Here is a 22,237-nt window from a genome sequence, read left to right as displayed (position 1 = left end):
ATATGAGTAGTATCATAATTGAGTAACCGTAATCATGATGGACTCACTATTTCGTATTTATTATCAAAAACATGAATTGTTATGTGGTAAACGTAAACATAGAAATAGTTTTGAGCGAATGTCTTTTATTGGTTCATATGGAATTCTGTAATTGATGATTGTTAATAAATGAATAGATTGAATTTTTTTTTAAATTAGTTCTATTCAATTTTTTGTATATATTTCAAAATAGTTTATTGGTTTTATCTATGTTCTGGTAGAATTCATGAAATTGAATTTTAAATTCAAATTTATTGACTATCAGTAGGCAACCCCTGCTCCACAAGGGTCTAATTAAAAACCTACTGAGATCTTGAAGAATTTGAAATAGGTCTATAACCATCATCGGTAAATCGAGAATCGATATGCAAAATTTCAAGTTAATCAGTTGAGTAGTTCATTCATGCGTCATTCGTGATTTTCCTATCCCCTGAAAGCATAAGCCGATTCTTTCCTTTATTATATTATAGATAATTTCAACTTTTGAAACATAATTTCAATAGGATGAGAGCCTCATAGTATCCTTTTAGCACGAACAAAACTATTTCTTCCATCTACATTGCTATCAATCAGAGAAAGAGTCAAGAATAGACAACATTCATGAGATAGGAGCAAGCAACATTCATGAAGTAGGAGCAAATAAATTGAAAGGCCAATCGAGCAGGACGAGTGTTGTGATGATTATGATGCGTGTGATGATCAGCAGCCTGCTCGTGCACGCACTAAGCGACTGACGAAAATGCGTTGGGGTAGGTGGGAACATTTGCCGACGGTGGGTTGGCATTACTGGCAGTGATCAATACACCCCCATCCACCAGCCGCTGAACAGATCCGCGAGGATCGAGGGTTGTTTCTTCTTCCACCGCTGACTGTCGACTGCTGAGTGCTGACTACGGTACCGCTTGGAGCTCCGCGCGGCTGCAAGGGACATCATTATCATGTCCCCCCTAACAAACAAAGCAAGCCACGGCCTAGAGCTCTTCAAGTGCAACTCTGTTTCACGACCCTTCTAACTACCTTCCAATGAAGCAAATTTTCAACATCGCAAATCTTTTCATCCCAGTAGACTACTATGGATCAATGTTACTCTCCTGTTTTTCATTCATAATTTCTTCGATATTAAATTCGTTTCTATCTTTGATTCTCAATAACGTTGCAAGCTATTACTATGATTGGGACATTTTTGGACTAAGTTAAATCTGTTTCTGACTTTGATTCTTAATAACATTGCATGCTATAACAATAATTGGAAACCCAGTTTCCCAATGAAAACTCAGTTTTCTCTCAAAATGCGAATTTCCTCTCAGCTCCCAAGTACCAACAAATAATGTAAAATCATTACCGATCCAATTCTATGTAGGTTAATAATGCAATGTGTAATCCATCCATTAATTCTAAGTCTACAACGTATCTTTTCTAAGGCATCACAAATAATTTATCTCTGATCAGTTTGATGGACCAAATAGTCGCAGGAGTATCGTTTTTTAGAATAAAAATAAATTAGTATTCAAGTTAAATTTGTCTTCAAATTAAATAAATTATCAACAAATTAGTATTTCTGTAACCACTGTATTTTTGTTACCTATGCATCGACACTGTTATAAATTCTACTTGATGTATTATGGGTGGAGAGATGTGTATCAAACATCTTGTTCACATAAAAAGAACTGAAGAAGTATTGAATAACGTTTTATGTCACTTCTATCTAGAATAAAAAACAAAATGATATTAAATCTGAGTTAGATAAATTACATGTCAACTTTTTAATAAATAAAATGTATTCAATTTTTAAAAGAATACTGTGAATCAGTTACTTTTATTTTCATAGGCCTACATAACAGTAGGCTATATTTATTCTTATTTTCTTCTCACTAGATTCTATGTCCAGCTGGAATAGCTTCTTGCAAAGCCCACTACAATTTTTTTAATTTTAACAGGATGGAACGATAACATAACCAATTTGTTTTATTTTGAATCTTTGTCGTGTAATCACGATATTATCTGAGTTTTATACGATTGACCATGTATACAATTGTGTTTTACTCTATCACTTCTCTTATATTGGTGAGTAAAGTGTTTGGAACATACAAGTGTATAGTAAATTTTTGTAATATTATACCTCATTTTATAATAATCTATTGAGTCAACTAATCTATTATATAAAAAAAGAAGGTACCCCAGAATATTTTTATGTCATGATTGATATTTGAACTAATACTGCACATGATCTCCAATTAAGTACCTTTTTGACTAGAATTATGTTACAATTTAAAAAACAATTTTGGAATAGCCTGTTGTACTCTTATGTTATTTAATAGTTTTTGTATGAATAGTAAACAAATTATTCTATATTTATAATTATTAGAATATTTTTATTCTTCACAGCTTCATTGCTTCAAGGTCCAAAGCGAGACAATCATTTCTCAATCCGAATCAGAGAATAAGTATTCACTTGACAAAATCAACAGAGGTACCGTAAAAATACTTTGGATGTCCAATTGTGATTAATAGTCCAGTCAATATAGACATGAAAAAGGGGGTGTGCTTGCAATTTATATTGTAGTTCTGATTTTTTAATATATTATTTGGGTACATAAGAGAAGTTCAGAACCAATTTCTTCTTGAAAAATTTTCTTGTGCTAGATACAGAGTGGCCCAAAAAACTCGTATTTTCGGCTCATTTTCCAGTTTTCAGCTATTTCTGCTAAATCTCGTAATCGGACAGAAAAATTTGCTTTTGCCTTTTTTCTAGATTATAAAATTCTGAATGAAATGAGATCATTCGGAATTCTCTATCTCCAATGAGAACTGAGTTATGATTTTTCAAAAATGAGTGAAATTTGAAAAGAAAAATCAATTTTGATGCATTTTAGTCTTTGATCAACAACATCTTCCGATTGTTACCATTTAGATGTATAATTCAAAATCCCTCTAGGCGTATTTTTGTGCTCTACAATCTGACAGGTAGAGCGCTTCATCTCATATAGATTTACAGGTAAACCTGACAACAACATGCTCCTTGTATTGTGAAAAACACCCAATTTTCAACTTCAACCATCATCACCAACTAAATTTTCCTCACATTGATATTTCGCACAATGACATGAGTTCATAAGAATATTTTCTATGAGAATCACCCGTTGGATGCACTTCATTTCGGTATTTCCTAGTGGAGAGGCGCGCTTAAGGACACCTCAAGGATCAAAATTTCAAACACTTATAACAACTTTAGACACAATGCTCAGATTTCATCGTACTACACTTCATTCTTCTTGGCTTTTAAAGGCGGTCGAAAATCATGCATCATAGGTCAAATTCGGTCAAAAAATGGGCAGTTTATTGTTGAGTGTACTTAAGCCAATATTCCAATAAACAAAAAATGGCCAATTTCTATATTCAAAGCTATGTATCTCTGTAACCCCTTATTATAAAAATCATTACTTGATCTTGAAATGTACAATAGAATTTTCTCTTCCATCTGCTGTAAACGATTCATGGAAAAATATGTTTGTAAAGTGAGATTCGATTGTTGAAAAAAATCGGAAATTATAGATATCTTTCTCATATTAACGATTTTGGCAGTTCTATGATCAGGAGTTCTAGGCAGTTCTAGGAAAAGTTATTCAAGATGGATTTTAGGTAACTGAGCTAGTAGAGGATGAATTTATCTACAATTTGGAATCAATCGTGAGTTTCTATGATGTATCAGACTCGATTTAGAAACTCATGATCAACAGTAAAATCACGAAAAAATGTAAAAACTGAAATCGCCATTTTTAACATCTTCTGTAACTTTCGAGTTGTATTGGAATCGAAAGTATTATTCATTGGAGTGGGTAGCGGGGGACAATTTTCACATCCTCACTAGATTTGCAAATTTTATCAGAAGTATTTCTCAAGACATACAGCTTTGAATATAGAAATTGGCCATTTTTTTGTGTATTGGAATATGGGCTTAAGTACACTCAACAATAAACAGCCCATTTTTTCGACCGAATTTGACTTATGATGCATGATTTTGGACCGCCTTGAAAAGCCAAGAAGAATGAAATGTAGTACGATGAAATCTGAGCATTGTGTCAAAAGTTGTTATAAGTGTTTGAAATTTTGATCCTTGAGGTGTCCTTAAGCGCGCCTCTCCACTAGGAAATACCGAAATGAAGTGCATCCAATGGGTGATTCTCATAGAAAATATTCTTATGAACTCATGTCATTGTGCGAAATATCAATGTGAGGACAATGTAGTTGGTGATGATGGTTGAAGTTGAAAATTTGGTGTTTTTCACAATACAAGGAACATTGTTGTCAGGTGTACCTGTAAATCTATATGAGATGGAGCGCTCTACCTGATCTGAGATTGTAGAGCACAAAAATACGCCTAGAGGGATATTGAATTATACATCTAAATGGTGACAATCGGAAGATATTGTTGATCAAAAACTAAAATTCTTCAAAATTGATTTTTTTTATCAAATTTCACTCATTTTTGAAAACCCATAACTCATTACTCATTGGAGATAGAGAGTTCCGAATGATCTCATTTTATTCAGTATTTTATAATCCAGAAAAAAGGCGAGAGCAAATTTTTCTGTCCGATTACGAGATTTGGCAGAAATAGCTGAAAACTGGAAAATGAGCCGAAAATACGAGGTTTTTGGGCCACTCTGTATCTAGCACAAGGAAATTTTGCATGATGAAATTGGTTCTGGACTTCTCTTATGTACCCCAGCAATATATTAAAAAATCAGAACTACAATATAAATTGCATGCACCAATGTATATAGTGACTGGACTATAACTTATAAACCTAATTATTGACATTCCTCTGCCGCTAAAACTGTCATTATTATCATTTACATAAATATGTAAAACTTGCATGTAAACAGAAACTATAAAAAAGGAATTTGAAAATATTTAAAACAAATATTGAATCCCACTTGTAATACAGTATTAGTTTGGTTTTTTGGTAGATATTAAAATTTTATTGGCAAGGGGTAATTTCTCCTTTTATTACTTTAGGCCCGCTGTGAAAATTCATATTGGTCATACTCTCTTTTAATATTAATAAAAGAAATAATAGCGTAGGACAGTTACCTATAATGTGTTTATTGCATAAATATACAAGTATAATGCATAATACCCAACGAATTGACAACACTATGAACGTAGGTCTAAAATCAGTTTTCAGCTGCGGTATGTAAATCAGAGCTCAATGCATTTTAACCAATCTTAGACTTTTCACCGCTTTCAACTCTGTTGAATTGAAATCTACCGTGCGTTTAGGTTGAAAAGCTTACTTTGCCTAAATGTGCGATCCTTTGCAAATTCTTCCTAGTTTATGCAGAGTACGGGGCATTAAAGGCGAGTGTGATTTATAAATCATTACTCAATTTTATGCAAGTAAAAACTTGTTCTTGAGAAATTCATTTTTTTGAGAAATAATACTTGCTTTATGTAAGTATTAGAAGCAATAGTTGGCATTCTTCTCCATGAGAATACATAGTTTTTACCAAAGGAAACCATTATTTTTAAATAGGAATTTTACCGGTGAATAGTGGTGTTTCTCCTGGAAAGGTGCACAGTATATTTTTAATTGCATAGCACAAAGAAATTGCCTTACCCTTATTTCAACAGTAGGAGATATATATTGGTTAGCTACAGCGTAAAATTTCATCATTAAAAATGTAGCCTACTTGCAAAATACAATAAATTTCGTATAAATTCATAGTTACAGGGCCATATCATATTATTATTATTACTACTATTATTATACACTATTTATTGGATTGGATGACATAAGTAATCTGTTTTGCAGAATCGGACACAAATGAATACATCGAGGATGGGTTTCCCAAAGTACTCAGACTGTTTCCAGAAAATGAGCAAGAATACAAGCTGACCGAGCTGGCCGAAAGTGGCGCTAATAATAATTCGCCTGCGCCAAACAAGTGCTGCAAAACAAAGACCGAAGATCCCTTGGAGGACAAACCCTTCTTCTGTCAACAGCACAGATGCAACACGGGTGTCAAACATCCCTTCAACTTCACCGAGGATCACAGAAGCAATACTCGCAGAAAAGATGATAACAAATGCTTTCAATTCAATGAGAATGGTAAATAAATTATTATACTGATCAAAATTACAAAATTCATGTAACCATGACCTCATTATATACAGTTTTAAAACGATTTCATCTACATTATTCATAAAATTGTTTCTAGTAATATTATATTAATGAGAATATAAATTATTAGAAGGATAAATTTTGTCCCAATTCAAAATAAATTATATACGAAATTCAATTCTTGAATTATTATGCCTTCCACAACAATTTTTAATAAATTAGTGATCTAAGACTGTATGGAAAAATCTTTTATATTAGAAAACGATCAACCTTCTGTTCAATAGTTGTTAATTAGAAAGTACATTCAGTCCAACAATCTGAGATTTCCTTTGTTTTCACTTTACCGATGAAAACAAATACGGTACAATAAATCTTACTTCTATCTTTTAAATGTACTCTCTGCGTATTTGAGAAGTTAATATTGTGGTAATTGTTCATATTACATAAAATACTAAAATATTGTCAAAATTACAGCTTTCTGGAGAAATTTTCAAGAAATCTGTGGTTTTGACAATATTTTTGTCTTTCATTTTATCTCAAATGATGTACTCCTCTAAACCTGGAAATCACAATTTCAGCATATTCTTTTACTTTTTCTATTTTATTCATTTACTTATTTACAGGAGAGGCTGTGAACCCAAATCTGGTGCCCTATCGAATTTTTATAAAGTAATATTGTCCTAAATAAGGTTCCTTCACAAATTAATTAATGTAGTGACTAAGTCTCGCTTAACAGATGTTCCTTCGGCTGGCTATTTGACTAGGGCGGGCAGCCAGATAACCACATTTTGGCTGTCGAGTCAAATAAGCTTCATTCATGTGAAATGCATGTATTGTTATGTGTTATAAAACTTGTAATTTATGTATTATATGTATTTATATAACTTGTACTATGTATTATTATGCTAGCTGCCCGTTTAGTCCAATTTCCGGGCGAATAAGACGTATAGCAGGATTTGACGTAGGTATCTGGAGATTGAGTCGAACAGGACCTTGTCGCTTAGCTACGGTTGATAATTCTGAAAGCCAGCATTTTCTGATTTCACGGTTAGGTACAAAGTAACTAATGATGTACACATTGTTAAACTGTTACTGACATAATACAAAGGAGAATGAAAACGCCTTTTTATTTAAATTCATGCTATATTTAATAATCACGAAATACTGAATACGATGTATACAAATTAATCAGACGCTTTAATTTTATACATCAAAGAAGATGGAACAACTAAAAATTATTACAGTAGCATATTTTCACATGATAAATTGAAAGGTAGATCAAATTGGTCTGGTCAATAAAAAGGATATTATATTACAACAAAGTTGAACTTGGAATAATTGAAACAAATATTGGAAAGAGAATTTATTTTCATAAAGATAGGTTTTGGTGACTAGAAAAAAGGTTATATGAATGAATGAATCCCTACATGAAAAAAAATTGATTTGAATGGCAATGTTAGAAAGATGATTTTATTTTAGAAAGACAGGTTTTAGTAACTAGAAAAATCAAATCAAAATTTTAATTGTGATGGGACTGGTTTAAATAATTGAAGAGTGAGTTTCTAGTTATCAACAAAAGTACGATATAGTATATATCACTTTTGATATTAAAATTGGAAAACCACTGAACTGATAAGTGCTTGAACATTATAAATCATTCTGTGATAGATCCTGGACCGCTTGATAGTCCTTCCTGTGATAGTACCTTGATAACCTTGTTGGAAAATGAAAATAATCTATGCCCAACTCTACCTAAACTCTCCCTATGAAACAACTGTGCGTAATAAAGAGTATTTTTATCTTCATTTTCATAGCCCAAAACTCACAAACTGACTTTTATAATTCTGAAATCTGAAAGGAAAACCCGTTGAACCCTAGGTGGTGGTTTCAGTCATAGCCAGAAGATTGTGAGTATGACACTTCACTCAAAAGCCAATTCTTGTTTGTACTGGCACTTTGAAGTGAACTTTGTTGACCAATCACCACCCTAGAACGGTCTCTTCTGGTTCTTCCTTGATCATGATCATCGTTTCCAAATGCGATTTCGAGAAAGTGATGCTGCGCTGGAGAGCCGCGAAATTCAACGTCGCTTCCATCAGTTCATCTGATGCGGCGCTATCACTTAATGATCGGCAAACCTGTCAATTGCAATCGAAAGTTATAGTGAGCAAAATTGCATTTAAAAATAAGATTCAGTTACAAAAATTAGTCGATATACAGAAGAGCACTGTAGAAACACAGAAGTACAAATCATGAGGTCACACATACAAATTCCAAAAAAGGATTATGGACAATGTTGGCATCCAGCTGTGGGGCTGTGCAAGGAAAAGTAACATCAACACCATCCAGAAATTCCAGAACAAGGATTTGAGGAATGCTATCAATGCTCCATACTTTGTCAGAAACTCGGATCTCCACAGGGACCTACAGATGGAAGCAGTCGATGTATGATCACAAAGGCTGTCAGAAACCATGAAGAGACTCTACATAATCATCTGACCATCCAAGCTCTACAACTCATTAAAAAGGAAGAAGCCTTCAGATCTCGTTTAAATGTAGCAAGAGTGATACTGAAAGAAACAGTGCATGGGCATTGCTCACTTAGACTGTGAAGGAGTGAATACCCCTTTAGTGTCAAACTTCAACGTATTAATTTAAGCTAGAATTGAACTTTTCATTAACCAAAGTGATAGATTGCAGTCAAATTACAAACAAAAATGGACAATGTTCTCTAGCTTTCAACAAAATTATATTACTTTTGATATTAAAATTTTAAAAACACTGTACTGTAGAGACCGATGCCGAGAATGGTTTTCATAGGATTGAGTGCTTAATTGAACACAGTAATTCATATAGTGACTTATGTATCTGAATTTTCACTCATCCAATATATTTTCTGATAGACCTTACACCCCTAGATAGTCCTTTCTTTCTCGCATCATCATCTATTGGAAGTTACATTACTATTGAAGTAGCCTGATAAAAAATGGAAAAACGATATGAAAAACAAAAAGGCGCGCTACTTCTAATTTTACTAATCTTCATATTAGTTCTAATACATGATGCTCATGATGTATTCTATGAATTTATACAGTAAAATTCATGTTAACAAATAAAAATTCGCACATCTTGTATTTAGTAACCATAATTTCTTAATTTATCAGTACAAAGAGTTCATTTTCTTTATACAAATAAATAATGAAATACATCCGATAAAATTATTTTTGCCTTCTCACTCTTGTATGTTTTTTTCAAGTTGCCGTTAATTTATTTATTTATTCAGTCATGGGCAATTATTACACTTATGTGAGCAGGCACCACAGGCTTATGCCCAAAACTGTCCCTTTTCAAATGTATACTACAGTTCAAATCGAAATGTAGGTTAAGCTACTATCACTTATTAAAATAACAATTTACACTTCAAAAAACAAACAAATCTTCAGACAATAATAGATATAATGAATAAGTAAATCTCACAGAATTACAAACAATTATTCAAAAAAATCTAAATTTCGAATAAAACTGGAAAACTTTGAACCGAAATAATTGTAGGTCGTCACCTTGTACAATTCAGATACTGTGAATAAACGAGTGATTGTTGGGTACCTCGAATTTGGTGGCTACGTAGCCGTGACACTTGCGTGCGCCGAGCGAGCTCTGTATGAGATGGTGGATGGTGGGATGCGACAGGCCGAAGAAGTCAGCACCGCGACCTCTCACCGACACCACGTCTGCGCCGACGCAGCGGTTCACCAGCTGCAGCAGTCGACTGTGCGCCTCGTCAATGTTCCAGCTCACTATCGGCTCGTCCACCAGCGAGTCTGTCACTATTTCAAACCTGCACACCACCAAACATTCAATAGAAACTCGGATCTAGTGACTCGCAACTGGCCATTACTTTTAGCTATACCATTACTTTTAGTTATTTATTTAAAAATATACAAATTTGATGGCACCAGGAACTACATCTCATTATTGCCCTCATAACTAAAAAACAACTAACTAACCAAACAAACTAAAAGACCTCGCACCATTTCTATAAAATAAAGCTTTCAAGTAGTCTTGTAGAAATAGATGGAAAATTGTGTAGTATATTTGATTGTATGTAAGTTGTATTTCTATTGTTATGTATGGCTATTGCAAATTTGGTATCATTTACTAAACATGAAAAAATTGAATTATTTCAATTCTTTTTGAATTGAATTCTTATTGAATTCTTTATTCTGGCATACCAAAATAAATTGAAATCTATGTTGTTTTCCATGACGAAACACTTGATAATAGCTAATAGTTAAATTTTCACTTCGCTTCAAAGTGTGACACTTTGAAACAAAGTGCCTTAGCTCAAAAAGAGATTTAGGTTGACTGCTCGAAATAATATGAAAGCAATGTCAAATATTTCAATTTGAAAAGGTTGTTCAACAATTGTACAGAAATCACAATAGTTTAACATATTTATAATTGTGACAAACTCAATTTGTTTTTATCAAGTGTGTAAGAATTTGTGTAAATATTTGTGTTACCAAGGTAATGCTACTGATGACCTCAGAAGTAACTACAATAAAAAAATATTATTCTATCAAATTTCAATTAATATCACAATTCTCACTTTCAAAGAACTATTGTGGACCGTATGATATTTTTGCTGCTCTCGAAATTGTAATTTAAATCAATCAATTATTCAATGAATTAATTATTAACCTTGGTTGAGCACCTCCATCCATGACTTTGCATGTGTAGACACAACTCTTTTCTGGGTCGTTGACACTGCCGTACTGCCTGGTAGAGCAATATCCAATCGGGAAAATGTAGTCTTCATTGTGAAATTCCGGTCTGTCAGATACCTATGCAAAGGTAAGAAGGATATTAGAGATGAACAAAATAAGGAAAGTGGGATTTTTTATTAAATAATTCATTATCATGTAATTTCCTCAAATAATGCTTAAATAAGGATGATAACCTACGCATTTAAGTGCACTGTAGATTTTACAACAACAGGATTTTTGTTGTTTATCACGACTATTGCATTGCAATACATAAATTCCACACATGAACGTCTAAAAGTTGATGGAAATATCATACAGAGTAATTTTTTAAAAATATATAAAATTTAATTATTTCGATATTCTTTCACAAGACCTACTTTCCCATTATTATGCGAAAACTCAATTTCCTGTTCTGTAATGAGTACAGGAATAGCCACATTTCTATTCAAATGTCAAGTTTCATTCACATCTAAAATGCCCACCAAATTAATCGGTAAAAAATCAATACATTTAAAATAATAGCTGATACTTGACAGATAGGAACAAAGAAAAATAGCCAGACAAAAGCAACTTGAGAATCATGTGCATTGTGCATATGCGTAAAGTTTGGCGAAATTGGCGAAATGAAAAAAGGCCCTACAAATATATTAAATTCTAAGTACAGTATACTAAAATGGTCCATCCTTCCGAAACTGCAATCAATGAGTAAAGAGAGCTTCCAAAAAGGATTCAGTGTGAGGATAATAGCCATTGATACAGAATTATTTCTAGTTATAACAGGCACAAAGTTGCAGATTTCGGTACTTAGTTGTTCGAATGCACAATTGAAAAAATACTAACATGTTGGCTAACATATTTTAGTAGTAAGGTTCTAAATTGATGAGTGATCTGATTGCACTTACTTCTCCAATGCTGTGTACTTTGAGATCACCCAAATGGATGGGGAATATTGGCCTGCCGCAGTTATCCAAAGGAATAGGGGCAACAAGCTTCTTCTTTTTCACTGATTGTGATACTTTTGATGATATAGGCTTCTTCATCTTCATTGAACTTCGATCTGAAACATTATATTGTTCTAAAGTAAATCGGAATTTTCAAAAGCTCTTCAACTCTGATGGAATATTGAATACTTTATAGAAAGACAAAGGAGCTATCTGAATGACGTTTTTTCACAGTTTGTCTTTATCAGTTTTGGGGTTCCTTTTGGGAGCGGTTTGACTTAGTGGTTGCGCTGATAAGCTATCGCTTAGAAATGTTAAGAACAATGCGCCTGATACTCCCGTTGGAAGGGTGACCGCTTGAGCCAACACCTCTGAATATGATTCATGAGTTGTAGAATCGCTTCACGGTGGTTCGGAACCCACCTAAAACTGTAGGTCCATTTATCTCTCATTATCATACACCTTATTTCCCACGCACAAGCCTAGCACGCTCATGTGGGCATCACCCTCAGCAAAAAAATAAATAAATTGAAGTTCATCAAGTCGAAATGTGCTAGTCTATTATAGGTTATTGAATATTGGCTCAACTTTATTATCACACGTGTGCGCCCGCTTCATCAATAAAGGGTTTGAAATTCATCTGTATAAAGGTCCTTAGGCTTTATTGTTTGTCGTTTAATGTTTCTGACCACCCTTAGGCCAGGCGTATGCTGAGACGCACGCAACGCAGCACAACACAGGGCAGAAAACTGTGCTGCCATGTGTCCTAATGGCGCCGCGCATGCTGAGACGCATGCGTGTATGTGTCTGACACACGCGTGGGTCGGCATGTCACATTTTGTAGCACACATACACATTTTATAGCAAATGCAACGCATGTTCACAAATTTTAGGTTGTGGACACTGAAATGTAGTGCTACAGTCAGGTCCACTTTATAATGACAGTGGATAAAGATAGAAGAATAGCGTTGCCTATTCTCTGCATTAATTAATTATATTTCTACATTGCCAAAAACAGATTTGGCATCGTTGCGGAGCTAGAAAAGGATAGTAATTCCTGCTTTGTCAAATGATAGAAAGGATAGCAACATCAAAGTTAATCAAATACTGTCATTATAACGTGGACCTCACTATAGTAAGCTGACTACCATACATAGGCTATATATGATTGCGATGGTGCATGAAATTTCTGTTCTGTACGATGTTAATAATCAAGATTACAATAAAAAACAAACATTTGAGTCTCAGGGGATGATTTGAACTTTTGTTAACTCGCATAAATTGCTGAAATATTATGAAAGTTGATTCAAGAACAATTGAATAAAATAAGATACACACATAACCTTTATTTGGACAATTAATTTTATGAAATTGGGATGAAAAGAAGTTTTGAACTGTAGTCTGTTTCTTTGTCTTTAAGTTGATTGTAAATGATAAATAAATACAATTTAGAATAACAACGCAACAATCTGTAACTTCAATAGTGATTGGATTGTTATTTAGGCCATCTAAAAATAATTATTTTCCAGTTTTTAGAAACACATATACTAAAATTAATTGTTCTATTTCCATATCAGACTCATAGGAGTTGCTACTTGCTATATTGTCCATCTTGACATGTGCATGTGTGTTGTACCGCAGCATACGCTGGTGAAAAAATCGTGTGCTGCGTGCCTTGTGCCGTAAAACGTGACTTGTGTGGGCTGCGTTGTGTGCGTCTCAACATACGCCCGTTCTTATACTGGTATATTCTTCACCCTAATAACTATGATTCATAACAATACATTACGCATTTGTTCAATCAATTATTGAAGGAGGGATCCTAGCTTATGGAGGAGGATTCAGATCTATTTTGAATCCTCTATTCATTACACAAAAACTGATTCTAAAGGCTGCACTTGGGAGGCGTTGGGACTACTCGACTGAGGCGGTTTTCACGGAGATGGAGGTGCTTGATGTGAGGCAATTATACATTAGAACTTTGGCAACATACATATTCAAAAACTATTCTGACATATTTAATACTATCACTCATAATTATACAACAAGGAGAGTAATTCATAACAATATCCAAATGACAAGGGTAAATAAAACCATCTTCACTACTAATTCGGTTTAGTGTCACTATTATTGAAATGTCAACAAGCTTAACCGATCTATGCAAGTACTACAAAATATATATATGCCTATTCCTACCTTAGACTCATTCTCGCACACAGGCAGTAATGCCTCTGCGAGAGTAAATATTTCTTAATATATATTTGTATATCTGCTGTCATTTCTGTGGTGCTGACATTGTCTTATTTTTATTGTAAATTGTATTTTTATTTTATGATGTAGGCTACCACTGTGATTGCTTGTACGACTTATGAAATAAATAACTTTTTGAATTGAATTGAATTGACTATTGTGGAATGAAGAAATCCCTGAAATATGATTTCAATTGAATAACGTTGTTTATAGAACAAATTATATACCTAAAAGTAATAATAAACTTGAAGGGAAGTGGAATGGGGTTATTTTAATCACCTGTGGTATCAGAGTTGGCACGTTTTTTGGGCGCTGGTTTTTTACTGCTACTATTGTTCTGAGAAGATAACACTTCTGGCACGGAGCACTGCTGAGAAGTTACGGAGTGTTCACTATCTGAAAAATAAATCACAGATGGAACGATACAAATAATACTCGAGAAAAAAACTTGAGGATTTACGAGAAAATAGTCGATTTTTCAATCTTAAACTGAGTAAGATATGTGACGGTTTCATGTCACAAATAAAGAATTCGTGGCAAATAAAGAAATTAATATTTGATTTAATGTATTTTCCATATCCATTAATAATTAATCGTACTTCAAAATAAATAGATAGATTAAATAGCATCTACTGCCCGCCTAAAACAGGGGGATCGGGAACTTGTGGGAACTATGTGAGATCCAACATATTTTAAAAACCAACTTCAATAGTGATTGGATTGTTATTTAGGCCATCTAAAAATAATTATTTTCCAGTTTTTAGAAACACATATACTAAAATTAATTGTTCTATTTCCATATCAGACTCATAGGAGTTGCTACTTGCTATATTGTCCATCTTGGCATGTGCATGTGTGTTGTACCGTGTACATTTGTGTTGCAAAGTCCCCATAGCCCATAAGTGAAGAACTTTTATTCGTGCACACAAAAAATATCACAAAAAATTCTACAACTGAAAGTGAGCTGAACCAGTAATTGGATACAATCACTATACATTTCAAGAGAACATAAGCCTAATAGATAATAGACAAACCTAGTAGAACGAGTGATGCTCCTCGAATTTATTTCAAACAAATTGTTCTTAGACTTGAAATTCTTCACCTAGCAATTGAAGAAATTCTTCAATTTCGACTTGAAATTGAAAACTGCAGATCTCGGTATTGAAGTGAAAGTGTATACATTGCACTTGGTGATGGATGGATGGATAAAAAAATTATCATTTCGAATTAAGATCAACGAAAACCTAATCAAGCTTAACAAAACTATAATAAATTGTAACCGATCCAACGAGGTACGTGCACATACCCGCTGCAGTTTGGAATTGTTGCAGTTTTCTGGTCAGGAAGTTTCTTTCTTCTTTCACTATGAGTATCCTTTCTTGCATTTGAGCTACTTGGTCGCACAACGCGGCATTTTGCTGAAAGAAAAATTATCAAGGAAAATAAATACAAGGACATAGGAATAATACAGTATACGTATCAGTAATAACTTATCTGAATATCTAACATCAGAGCATTCTATCTGGAAATTTGTTTTAAGAGAATAGTTTACACTCTACATGATTTCACCATATCTAAGGCCTACAACAAAGCCTAAAACGTGAGAATCGCCGTTTTTACATCTACCGATTGTCAGCTGATTTTCTTCGCCAAGACACTCAGTATGTCTTTCAATTGGCTAATTCTCACCAAACACTATTATTTATATTTCACCAACCACATATTATCTATTTTTTATCTATAGTTATTACAAATTGTTTTTTTTCATATTATATACAGCTCAATAATTATCATTTTCTCAATTTATATTTTGTAAATTCATCCATAATTTTGCTGTATTGTAAGCTATTGTATATATAAGTGTATAAGCCAGTATATATTGTAATCTACATAAATAAAGTACTCAATCAATCAATCAACCACTGATTTTCAGTGGATTTTATATTCTCGGTGTAGTGTTGATAAATGTCGGCCGACAATCGGAACGGTAAGTGTGGAAACTGCAATGAATCAAAAGCTTGTTATCTCAGTCACTTTTTTATAGTGACGCTTTTTCTGTGAGCTGACCACGAGCTTCTTCCAATAATGAGATTAATATTATCAGGGAATCATCTATAATCTATATTATAATAAAGGAAAGAATTGGCTTACACACGTATGGGATAGGAAATTCAGTAATGATGGATCATCACGCCTGAACTACTCAACTGATTGACTTTAAATGTTGCATTATATGCTTAATTTACCGAGGATAGTTACCGTATAGACCTATTTTAAATTCTCCAAGTATTTATTAAATCAAATATTCAATTAAACCCTTGAGGAGCACGGGTTACCCGATAGTAGAAAATAAATTTAGCCTTGATGTGCACTTTCTTAGACACGAGCCGAGCGACTGGAGCTGCGTGGTTAGAGCACAAAACCAATAAATTAATTAGGTTAAATTTTTCATTGGATTTTCATGTGGTATGAACGTTATGGCGGCAGATGAGCTGGAAGTGTTGGCTACTATATTGTTTTTACGATCCATATCTAATGGATTCATAGGTTATTTGCACTCGGCGCGCGTCTCGAGTCGTCGCTAGAGTAAGTAGCAGGGTTTACATTAGTCAAGTTTCCTTGAATTCAAGTTTTTTCAACGTTTGAGTTGGATGGACGATTTTAAAAACTTTAAGTCAAGTTTACTTGAACCGTAAAAGTATATAGTTATAGAGTAAAAAATCTAATAAACCTCACAAGTTTTCTTCTTCCTTTTTATGCATTTTTTGCTTCATACTTTTCTATCTAGGTAGTTGTTTATATACATTCTTCATTAACTGACAACTTTTTTTACCTCATATTCCCATTTTTAGGTTGGTTTTTACTTTCAAGATTCAAGTTGAATCTAAAAGTCAAACATGTCCAACATTTACAAAACTTGAAGAAGGGTCTACTACATTGGTATAGTGGATTCAAGTTTCTGTAAACTCAACTTTTGCAAAATACATTCATTTTATACAAAACTTGAATTCAAGTAAACTTTATCAATGTGAACGTTTATACAAGCGACGTTTGTAGCTGAGCTGCACTGTATAAACGGCTGTGGCCTATTACTGGATAATTGTAGTCTATATAAATTATGTCTACTAGCGTTTAATACAGCACCGCTAGTCGTATAGTAGTTGCTTGGGAATACGCTTTGAATCTCAATATATTGTCAAATTCTTACTGAAAGTGAATATTTCGACCACAATACAGTGACAATTAATGATAAAATAAACAGAACGACGAATGATTTTAACAATCAATTGGCATAATAGCCTAATATAACCACAACAAAATAATATGTATAATTTGAATGATAAAAATCTACTAAGCCAACAACTAAAAAGCAATATAGTAAGAACTTACAAACAAAAAGCTTTTGATGATTCTTTTCATTCGTTTGTATTTTTTCTTATACGCTAAATTCTCAGATTCCGATTTGAAAAACTTTCTCTTTGAATCACAATTGAACATTTCTGTGGGTTGTACACTGGAGTTTAAAAGAAATTTTCATATAATAGATTAACAAAAGAGCCACCAGAATAAAACTGGAAAAACAATGGTATCTTACAAGCTAAGACGTTAAAATAAATATTTTTCATTGGTAGACATAACCTCAATGATTGATTAATACAATTTTGTGTCCAAGCACAACTTTCTTACTCGAGGAATACTTGCGCTACTGCGCTTGCGCCTGGCCTTGAACGCTTTTGGGCACCCTTGGCGCTCCAGATGGACGTTTTTTCAATACTAAAACCGGTTAAATTTTAACCGTGATTAATTTCACAAGAACCAATCAGAGTAGGCTTTTTTGAAAGGCAGCTTCTCTGATTGGTTCTTGTGGAATTAATCACGATAAAAATTTAACTTCTGTGCAAACGGCACAACTTAGGCCTAATTCATAAAAAAACAAAACTGGAATAGCGAGAACGAGCGGAGTTTATATACTTTTTATTATGGTCTATTTCAAACATAAGTGGAATGGCGTTAAGCTAATCGGATTACATAACACTAAAATATTATGTTTGAGCTATAATTATGGATTTTTATAGGTACCATGTTCACAAAATTTCACAAGGGATTCTATGAGTTTATAGTCTATTGTAATGCGCATGTGCAGTAGAGTTTTTCGTTTTGTGTTTATCTAAAAATAAAAACATTTAGTGTTTCATTTCTTTACCAGAATATTGCAATTTAAACGCAAAAACCTACTTATCTTTGAAACATAAATGAAAATTTCCTTTCAGGTTATTGGTTACTACTGCTTATGCACCTCCATAGGTAATTTTTGTGTTAATTGTGGATTGAGCCTTAGGGCTTGAGTCCCAACTATATGGGGAGAATTTTTAGAATGCATTTTTGTCTCTTATGTGGAATTCCGCTTTTATAATGTTCCATAATATGAGGCTATGGTACTTAAAAGAAAAGAAAAAAGACATGATGGAAACGTGAACAGTTTCTTTGCTAAAGACAAGTGTAAAATCTGACAAAGCATTTATTGGAACGGTCCACTTGTTGCTCATTCCGCTACTACGTAGACAACATGTCATCATTTTGTCTGTCTGCGCTGACCAGTGACGTCACACTCACGGTTCTTTGACACTGCTTTAGTCAAGTTGGTTTTCTATACTTTTATTCGTATTTTTTCAACGGATTATTTGCCGTTGCAATTTTAATATTTGTACTATTCGATTTTTTGGAATTTATTTTGTCTTTAGGCATCTTACTTTCTAGATATTTGTTACTTTTTCACCATATGTTTGTAAACGTTTTACCTACGTTTCAAACACATCCGGCATCTTCCTTCTTTCATCGAGCTTTGTAGCATCTTCTTGTCTTTTGCAATGATTCTTAGTCGATGGTGCATTTATGCCTTCGGTCTAAACCTTTTATCCATTTTCATCGGACCTACGAAACGTTTTTAAAAGTGAGTTATTCTTCAAATTAATTCGTTTGTTCTATTCTTCAATTGTGATTCAATTATTCATCGATTTCTTCGCATATTTACTCTGATAAACTTTGTTAAAATTGCAACCTCGTGTGGACGTTTTTTCGCTATTCATCGGATCTACGGAACGTTTTTGAAAGTGAATTATTATTTCAAATTAATTCATTTATTCTATTCTTCAATTGTGATACAATTATTCATCGATTGCTTCACATATTACTCTGATAAACTTTGTCAAAAATTACAACCTCGTGTGGGATTCAATTGCCATTCTTCTACAATTGGCTTCACCTCGTGAAACTTAAACTTTCAAGTTCATCATCTCTACCGTTTGGAAATCAATCTAAAAATTCCACAACTTGAAGGTCGGATTTTTCGTTTGGAATTCTACTTGCTCCTGTTCTCATTTCCACTGGGGGATTTGCCTGCTGTGATGGACGCTTCCACGCTTGTCATCGCATGGCCAGTTCACATCATCGCTTGCTGATGTCCTGTTCCTGTGGGTATTGCGGAGTCATTGCCTGTCTGCATCTCCTCTTCAAAATTTTATTCAGGTTACGTAAATCGTTCTATTCAATTTTCATTTACGTATGTATCATAATTGTTTTATTAATGTCTATCTTGACATTCAATTCACTGAGGCCACTGACGCCTATTAATTGATTTATTAATGTCTATCTTGACATTCAATTCACTGAGGCCACCGACGCCTATTAATTCATTGGATTTGACAGCGACCCTTGGCTTTACAAGTGATTTTCTAAGGCCACTGACGCCTACTTATGTTCTAATTGATGTCTGTCTTGACATTCATTCATTGAAGGCCCATGTCGCCTGTATTTAACCTGGACAATCTTTACATTGTATTTATTAGCTACCCTTAGCTCTTAAGTGTCAATCTAAGGCCACTGACGCCTATTTATCATTTTATTAATGTCTATCTTGACATTCAATTCACTGAGGCCACTGACGCCTATTAATTCATTGTATTTAACAGCTACCCTTGGCTTTACAAGTGATTTTCTAAGGCCACTGATGCCTACTTATCGTTCTATTGATGTCTTTCTTGACATCCAATTCACTAAGGCCACCGACGCCTATTAATTCATTGTATTTTACAGCTACCCTTGGCTTTACAAGTGATTTTCTGAGGCCACTGACGCCTATATAATTGTATTCATAAGTAGCAACTATTCATTGGATTTGACAGCTACCCTTGGCTTTACAAGTGATTTTCTGAGGCCACTGTCGCCTATTAATCGTTCTAATTGATGTCTGTCTTGACATTCAATTCATTGAAGGCCCATGTCACCTGTATTTAACCTGGACAATCTTTAGATTGTATTTATTAGCTACCCTTAGCTCTTAAGTGATATTTTAAGGCCAGTGATGCCTATTAATTGTTTTGTCGATGTCTATCTTGACATTCAAATCACTGAAGGCCTATGCCGCATATTTTTATGTACTCTATTTGTTGAGCACTATCTGCAGATCATTGTCATATTTTTATTAATAATAATATTATTATTATTCCTCTTATAAATCATTAAGATTGAGCTTTGCAGCAATAACATTTCATTATAGCACTCAATTTATATTCACAATTCAGGTATCATTAATATTACCTTTTCGATTATTGTCAGGCTTCAATGGTCATTAATGTCATTGACCTAATTTCATTTAAATTTTGTATTTCTCTAACGTTTTATCATGTTGTAATTATCCCAAGATATTTGACTCAATCTAATTACAATTGTTTTTGTATGTGGCCATCTGCCTATTATTATTTTATTGTTATTAAATCTCATCTTGTTGATTCATTTAGTCCTTTATTGGCGTACTTACCACACTTCAAGCTATCAGTATTTTTATGCACAGAATTCGAAGATTTATTTGTAGGTATTAATACCAACTATCATTCACAGTCCACTGCCCTGACCTTGGATTCTGTCATAAAAATTGGTCCTCCTGCCCGTCATCTTTGACCCAGTGTACCTAGGATAATTGTTAATTGGACCAATTGGATAAAAATTGGTCCTCCTGCCCGTCATCTTTGACCCAGTTTACCTAGGATAATTGTTAATTTTTATTACCCATTTCTTGGTCCATTGAACCTTAGGGTTTCAGTGACCGTGTGCCTAATAGTCTAGCTTGACGCCAATGATTAGGTCCCACTCTAGAGTATATTTATTCCATTGTACCTTTGTATGTTATATTGTTTAATATTAAGCATTCACACACTTGTTTCAAATTTTCAGTACTGGCTGCAACTCAAAGCATGCTGCGACGTGTATGCACCAGCTATCAACTATCTTGTACCCTGAGAGACTGAACCGCACTGAACTGGTCACAGACGGCTATTGCGCATTGAGAAAACAACACACGGCAAACTACACCGCCTTGCGAGCTCGCTACTTGACTCGCCGCACAGCAAGCTTGATACAACTTGCCTCATATGCACAGGCGTGCCTCTCTGCGTACTGGACCAGCGCCCAAAGTTGCTTGTTGGCGCAGCAATCGCATTGCAGTATCGTTTCGTTCACTCAGGTTTTTCTGTTAATTTTTAAGCATGTCCGATCATGAGGAAGATTCACTTCCTGAGCCTTCTGCTCTTTTCAATACAAGAGACAATTTACACCACGAAATAGATTGGTTCATAACCAGCTATAGCGATTATGTTGTGGACACTGAAGCCACTTATTATCAATTGTTGACTGTCAAAAACGAACTAGGTTCACTTAGAATTAAGTATGATAAAATTCATGAACAGTTATGGAATTCAGAGTTGCAAGCACAAGACACTTCAACTCATTTTGAGATACTTAATAAGTTTATCTCCATTACCTCTAAGGCAAACGCTGCATTAACTGCTTTTGAAAGCAGACAACGCAACAATGAGGCCACTGCTGGTGCTTCCCAGCGGCCAACATCTCAAAACTCACATTTGGCAAATTTTCAGTTGCCTCAGATTCCGCTTCCACGCTTCAATGGGGAGCTTTCAAAATGGCAAGCATTCTCAAGTGCTTTTACCAATATTATTGGTAATCAAGATAATATTAATGACTCATTGAAATTTTTCTATCCTCGTCAATCACTCAGTGGTGAAGCTCTTGCTAGAGTGGACACATTGAAGCTGACGAAAATG

General features: G+C 34.0%; 2 protein-coding genes across 2 annotated transcripts; one reads left to right on the top strand and one right to left on the bottom strand.

Annotated features, from left to right (window-relative positions):
- Positions 1 to 1,531: 1,531 nt before the first annotated feature.
- On the top strand, positions 1,532 to 6,227 carry LOC111044259. The gene is made up of 3 exons (XM_039428891.1): positions 1,532 to 2,103; positions 2,425 to 2,509; positions 5,855 to 6,227. Exons 1-3 carry the CDS (start codon positions 2,062 to 2,064, stop codon positions 6,157 to 6,159), a joined length of 432 nt encoding a protein of 143 aa, XP_039284825.1. The 5' UTR covers positions 1,532 to 2,061; the 3' UTR covers positions 6,160 to 6,227.
- A 1,414-nt stretch (positions 6,228 to 7,641) lies between these two features.
- LOC111044258 (transforming growth factor beta regulator 1) lies at positions 7,642 to 17,785 on the bottom strand. Its single transcript, XM_039428886.1, has 7 exons — positions 17,511 to 17,785; positions 15,427 to 15,538; positions 14,400 to 14,516; positions 11,832 to 11,986; positions 10,865 to 11,007; positions 9,770 to 10,001; positions 7,642 to 8,301 (listed from the first exon to the last, which is right to left on the bottom strand). Exons 1-7 carry the CDS (start codon positions 17,616 to 17,618, stop codon positions 8,143 to 8,145), a joined length of 1,026 nt encoding a protein of 341 aa, XP_039284820.1. The 5' UTR covers positions 17,619 to 17,785; the 3' UTR covers positions 7,642 to 8,142.
- Between the last annotated feature and the right edge of the window lie 4,452 nt (positions 17,786 to 22,237).

Source organism: Nilaparvata lugens, chromosome 5, assembly GCF_014356525.2.
Source record: "Nilaparvata lugens isolate BPH chromosome 5, ASM1435652v1, whole genome shotgun sequence".
Lineage (NCBI taxonomy): Eukaryota > Metazoa > Arthropoda > Insecta > Hemiptera > Delphacidae > Nilaparvata > Nilaparvata lugens.
This window is presented reverse-complemented; position numbering and strand designations above follow the sequence as displayed.